This window comes from Phaseolus vulgaris, chromosome 4 (genome assembly GCF_000499845.2).
Source record: "Phaseolus vulgaris cultivar G19833 chromosome 4, P. vulgaris v2.0, whole genome shotgun sequence".
Classification (NCBI taxonomy): domain Eukaryota; kingdom Viridiplantae; phylum Streptophyta; class Magnoliopsida; order Fabales; family Fabaceae; genus Phaseolus; species Phaseolus vulgaris.
The window spans coordinates 25,722,268-25,728,416 of record NC_023756.2 but is presented as its reverse complement, the minus strand read 5'-3'; the positions used below and the strand labels follow the sequence as shown (position 1 = coordinate 25,728,416).

Below are 6,149 nucleotides of genomic sequence, written 5' to 3'. Positions count from 1 at the left end.
AACTCAAAAACAAAAAGTAAACCAAAGCAAGAAACAATCAAAGCAATAAAAGTACTACAAGAAGTAATGACAATTATGGAATAACATGACTAAGACAAAACTTGACACGATTACAAAATTAAAAGACGTATCACAAGATGTAACAACAAGTGAAAGGAAGCTTAAGGTCAGCTCAAGGAAGGAGAATGCCATTCCAAAAGAGCAGCCATACTCATATGAACAATGAGTGCCATAATCCTTTTCACAAACACTTGGTGTAACAAAAGAAAAACAGCAAGAAAACTCAATTAAGCCTAAAACAGAAACTTAAATTGCAAGAAATTAAAGAAGCTCTTGAAATAAAGTGCACACAACTCAACAATTAAACAAGAATGAACCTAAGACTCATGATACCACATGATGTGATTCCAATAGCCACATAGAGAAAGGTTCTTGACCTTCTTAGGAATCACCTTGAGTTGGACATTATAGAGGCACTTTTCTTAGAGTTGGATCATTGTTCTAAGACAAGAACTCACCAAAAAACTAGTACCAAATCCCAAACTCATTTGGATGAACCAATTGTAGTCAAATTGAACCGAACAAATGAGCAAGAAAAGCAAAGGAACAAGATGAATGGACAGAAATATAAAACTGCCGAACCAAAAACTCATAAAAACAGCAAGAACATCTAACCAAAACTCAAGAACACAAGCTAACACAAAGAAGAGAAAGAAGAGAAAGGAAGGAGAGAAGAAATGCTCATGAAGATGGAAGGAGGATGGATGATCTCGCCACTAGAAGTGTGGAATGCTCCAAGATGAGAGTGATGCCGCCACTTGAGGATTCCATTGATCCATCAAGATAAGACTAGAGAAGAAGGCTCAAAGCTCTCCAAAGTTCACTCAAAATTTGAGTAGAGTTTTCTTAGATTAATTCCAATCTTAATTTTACAAAGGAAGCACCTCTATTTATAGCCTAAGGTGCTGAAAAATAGGTGGGAAATTTCAAATAAACTCATTTGAAATTCCCACCAAAAACAAGTCACATGGGAGGTGTGACATTTTTCTACTATGACACCTCCCAAAAACTACACCTACACCACTCTCCTAAGTCACATGGGTAATGTGACTTTATTTTACATTTTCACACTCCTTTATTTAATAACCACACCTCCTAAAACTATACAAGAGTATTTCAAAGCTTGGCCTTGCCCCTCATGGGATGGACTTGGGCTCTTTGGGCTTTGGCCTTCTTAGGCTTGGGCTTGGGCTTTGGGCTTGGGCCTCATCTTTATTTTATGTCTTCTTTTAATTTTGAGAAGACTAGAAGGAAGAACTTCAAATGTGAGGGTGGATGTCCTCTTCCTCCATTAATAAAAGCCTCCTTTATTTGATTCTCATCATGATGCCTACATCAGCACATAGGTTTCTCAACTGCTGACTGGCAAACTAGGTTCCGTTATCGGATATCAGCCGCCTAGGTACGCCGAAACGGTACACAATATTCTTCCACACAAAGTGTTGGACTTTGTGCGCAGTGATCTGGGCCACGGGCTCCGCCTCTATCCACTTGGTGAAGTACTCGATGGCGACGATCAAGTACTTCATCTGCCTTATCGCCAACGGAAACGGGCCTAGGATGTCGATCCCCCAGGTATGGAAAGGCCATGGGCTGTATATGGATCGCAGCTCCTCTGGCGGCGCCTTGTGCCAATCTGCGTGTTTTTGGCATTGCTTACAACGCTGGGCGTGTCGCACACAATCTTCCTTTGCTGTTGGCCAATAAAACCTTGCGCGCATCACCTTAGAAGCTAAGGACCTTCCGCCTACATGGCTTCCACAAACGCCTTCGTGGAGCTCCGTCATTATTCTGGTACACTCGTCGCCGCTTATGCATGTTAAGATAGGGTGAGTGAAACCGTGTCTGAACAACACTCCGTCTATCAGGGTGTACCTTGCCGCATTTCTCTTAACCTTCTTACCTTCTTCAGGCTCCACTGGGAGAACCCCATCCGCCAGGTACTGCCTGTATGGCGTCATCCAGGTGTCTCCTTCGGCTAAAACATGTATCCGCGCTCGCCTCCCTTCTTCGGGCGTGTCCGTGTATACACTAATGTGAGGCGCCTTCAACGTATCCTGAGTCAAGGAACGATGACTCCTTAGCCTTCCTCTCGCGGCACTTATGTGGAGGACATCCACCCTGATATCCTCTATGAATTACCAGTTCAAGAGCACTGAAGGCTCCCCTTAGCGATTCGACGTACCTTAAATATGTTGCCATCTGCGGGTCTTTCGCCTGAAACTCACCCAACACTTGCCCTGTAACTAGTTGAGAGTCACTTTTCACTAAGAGGTTCCACGCGCCCATCTCTTTGGCTAAAAGCATTCCTGCAATCAGGGCTTCATACTCAGCCTGATTATTACTAGCTTTGAAAGCGAAGCGCAGGGCCTGCTCGATCAGGACACCGTCTGGTCCTTCCAAGACTATTCTCGCACCACTTCCTTGCTGGTTGGAAGAGCCGTCCACTGAGAGCGACCACTGCGAGCCTGCCTCCACCTCCTGTTCGCCTCCGGGCGAGAGTTCTGCAACGAAATCTGCGTATACCTGCCCTTTGATGGATCCTCTGGGCTCATACTGGATGTCGAATTCTGAAAGCTCCACCGCCCCGTACCTTGCTGTCGTGAAGCTGTGGAAGTAATGACGAAGCCTCCTGGCGGAAAACACCACCGCCAGCGCTGCCTTCTCCAATGCCTGGTACCTCATCTCCGCACCTTGTAGGGCCTTGCTTACGAAGTAGATAGGCCTTTGAATCTGGTCCTGTTCTTGGACTAACACAAAGCTGATAGCTCATTCCGTCACCGTGAAGTACAGCCGGAGGGGCACGCCTTCTACCGATTTGCAGAGGACCGGTGGTGCCGCCAGGTATTCTTTTAGCTTGATGAAAGTCGCTTCACATTCGTCCGTCCATGCGAAACGACTATTCCTCTTAAGGCACTGGAAATATGGGTGCCCCTTCTCTCCTCCGGCAGAAACGAACCTCGAGAGCGCCGCCATCCGCCTCGTCAGCTGCTGTACTTCCTTTACTGACGTCGGGCTACGCATGGCGATGATCGCTGCGCATTTGTCGGGATTCGCCTCTATCCCCCTCTCCGTGAGCATGAAACCTAGGAACCTCCCAGCCTCTACCCCAAAGACACACTTCTCGGGGTTTAGTTTGAGGCGGTACTTGGATATAGTGACGAATAATTCCTCCAGGTCTGCCACATGTTGTGCCTTATCCTTCGACGCCACTACCATATCATCCACGTAGGCGTATACGTTTCTTCCTAACATGGGTGCTAGGACCTTGTCCATCAGCCTTTGGTAGGTGGCGCTCGCATTCTTCAAGCCGAAAGGCATCACCTTGTAACAATAACTGCTGGTTTCCGTCATGAATGCGGTTTTGCTTTCGTCTCTCGGGTGCATTTTAATCTGGTTGTACCCCGAGAAAGCATCCAGGAAACTTAGCACCTTGCTGCCGGAGGCGCTATCTACCAACGCGTCAATGCTGGGCAGCAGGTACGAGTCCTTTGGGCACGCCTTGTTTAGGTCTGTGAAGTCCACGCACACCCTCCACTTCCCATTCGCCTTCTTTACCAGAACGACGTTGGCTAGCCACTCGGGGTATTGGATTTCCCTGATGTGGCCAGCCCTCAACAGCTTCTGCGTTTCTTCGCGTACCACCAGCTGCCTCTCTTCATTGAACTTTCTCCTCCTTTGGTGCACGGGGCGAACCGTGGCGTCCATGCTGAGGTGATGGCATAAGAAATCAGGGTCGATGCCAGGCATGTCCGAGGCCGACCATGCAAAGGCGTCCAAATGGCGTGAGATCACCTCTGCCACCGCCTCCTGTTCTTCTTGGCCCAACAGACGCCCTAGTTTAAACGTCTTGCCGCCAATCTCCCTCTCCACGGCATTAGCCGCCTGTTGCTCCCCGCTATTACCCTGAATGGGTGCCGCCTCTTCCACGGGCGCCGTATCGTCAGGTCTCTCCTCCATCAGTGTATCTACCTCGGGCGTGGCCTCAACAGGTGTTGACCTGGAGGGCGTTGCCTCTATCATCGTCGCGTCGACACTTGGCGGACGTTCAAACACCATCAACACGCTCTTCTTCGATTTTAAGCTGTTTTCATAACACTTCCGCGCTTCCTCCTGATCCGACTTGATAACTATGACCTTGCCGCTGAGGTCTGGCAGCTTCATCTTCATATGACGTGTGGAGGATACCGCATTGAGCCTATTCAGCGCCGGTCTCCCCAACAAGATGTTGTCGGCGGAATGAGCGTTCACGACCAAGTATCGTATGCTTTCGGTGCGCGAGGCTTCCCCATCTGTGAATGTCGTCCGCAGTTCCAAGTACCCTCGGACTTCCACTTGGTTGTCTGCAAACCCATATAGGCTTCCTGTGTAGGGCCTCAGAAGGTCAGGGGACAATCGCAGCTTGTTGAATGTCGACAAGAACATGACGTCTGCTGAACTTCCCTAATCGACCAGAACCCTATGCACCTTTCTTCCAGCTGTGACGACTGAGATGACAACGGGGTCGTTGTCGTGGGGTACCACATCTCGGAGATCCCCTCTCGTGAACACGAGGTCCCGACTCCCATGGCTCACCCGAAATTCTATCTTCAATTGAATTGACCCCCTCGCGTATTTCTTCCGCTGGGAGGCGGTGGGTCCCCCGCCAGAAAAACCTCCAGCAATGGTGTGAACCTCGCCTAGAACTGGCATCTCGTGCGCTTCCTCCTCTGTTGGTGCCGGTAGGGCGGCGGTCGCGGCTGGTTCTGCGACGTAATCCTTCAGAAACCCGCGCCTCACCAGCTCATCAAGCTGATAACCCAACGAGAGGCAGTTGTCAATGTGATGACCGAAAGCCTCGTGGAACTCGCACCAGGAGTCTTTCCGTGGCCCTAACACCTTGTCAGTTTTCGCCGGTCGCCTCAACCTCTCAGCTATATTAGGCACGGCGATCAGGTCCTTCAGTTCCACCACAAAGTTGTACCTCGCCGGTCTTGCCCTCTCTCTGACTGGGCGATCCGCTCCTGTTGGACCCCTGGGCTGGGGTTTCCTGGTCTCATAGGGGCATCTCCCCTCTGGCTTTTTCCTCCCCGTTGTGGTCTCGTTGACCCTGACGGGTTGAGCCCGCGTTTGCGCTCTCGGGCGCGAAGGTACCACGCTGGTGCGCTTCTCGCACACCTCTCCTTCAGAGGCGATATGTTCCACCGCCCTACGCCGTATTTCAGCAAAAGTCCTTGGACGATTGCGAATAATAGATTCGCAAAAAGGGCCAGGACATACACCTTTCCTGAAGGCATACACAATCATGGGCTCCTCCGTCGTGCCCACTTTCACCACATAGGACCCAAACCGGTTGATATACTCCTTCAAACTTTCTCCTTGGTATTGCTTCACATCAAACAAATCGTAAGATACCGGCGGCGGGGCCCTGTTCGCCAGGTATTGCTCTCTAAACAACTGGGACAGCTGTTGGAAATAGGTGATATGTCCGCTAGGAAGGCTGATAAGCCAATCCATGGCCATTCCTGTCCAAGTACTCATGAAGAGCTTCCACCTTGCGGCGTCAGAACCACCCACTAACACCATTTGTGTGTGGAACGCCGTGAGATGCGCCTCAGGGTCCTCCATCCCAGTGAAAATCGCCTTAGGTCCTGCGAAGGTGTTGGGGATCGGCGCGTCCAGGATCTCCTGCGAGAAGGGAGTAGAGAACTCCCTTGGTGGGGTGCACCTGATTGTTCCTCAGACTCCGACGCAACTCCTCATTCACGCGACGGAACTCGTCGTTTCTCACATGCGAGGCGTCAAGATCCGCCTGCATGCGCTCTTGCTCTATCTTCGAATCCGCCATATCATCCTGCAGCCCCCGCATTATCTCCAAGACCTGCTGCATGGACATTTCTTCTCCCGCAGCGCGTTCGGTACCTCGTCTAGTGGTGGCCATTCTTCACTGTTTTCTCAAACGTGATCGTGACTTGATAGATCTTTTTGAACTTGCGATGGTACCAATTTTTTATATCGGCCCCACGGTGGGCGCCAAATGTTCCGTCCGGTTGACTAGGACGTCTTCGTGCGCGTCCTCGACCGTCAGCTAGGGATTCCTTCCCACTGGT

The 6,149-nt window shown here is 50.2% G+C and overlaps 2 protein-coding genes across 2 annotated transcripts; both read right to left on the bottom strand.

Moving 5' to 3' along the window:
* Positions 1 to 2,091: 2,091 nt before the first annotated feature.
* LOC137838548 (uncharacterized) lies at positions 2,092 to 2,745 on the bottom strand. Its single transcript, XM_068647794.1, has one exon. The coding sequence runs from the start codon at positions 2,743 to 2,745 to the stop codon at positions 2,092 to 2,094; it is 654 nt and encodes a 217-aa protein (XP_068503895.1).
* Positions 2,746 to 4,503: 1,758 nt separating this feature from the next.
* LOC137838547 (uncharacterized) lies at positions 4,504 to 5,667 on the bottom strand. The gene has a single exon (XM_068647793.1). It carries the CDS (start codon positions 5,665 to 5,667, stop codon positions 4,504 to 4,506), a length of 1,164 nt encoding a protein of 387 aa, XP_068503894.1.
* Positions 5,668 to 6,149: the final 482 nt, after the last annotated feature.

Excerpts from the sequence above, each read along its gene's own strand:
- LOC137838548 (XM_068647794.1), bottom strand. The coding sequence starts at position 2,745 with ATGAGGTACCAGGCATTGGAGAAGGCAGCGCTGGCGGTGGTGTTTTCC.
- LOC137838547 (XM_068647793.1), bottom strand. The coding sequence starts at position 5,667 with ATGGAGGACCCTGAGGCGCATCTCACGGCGTTCCACACACAAATGGTG.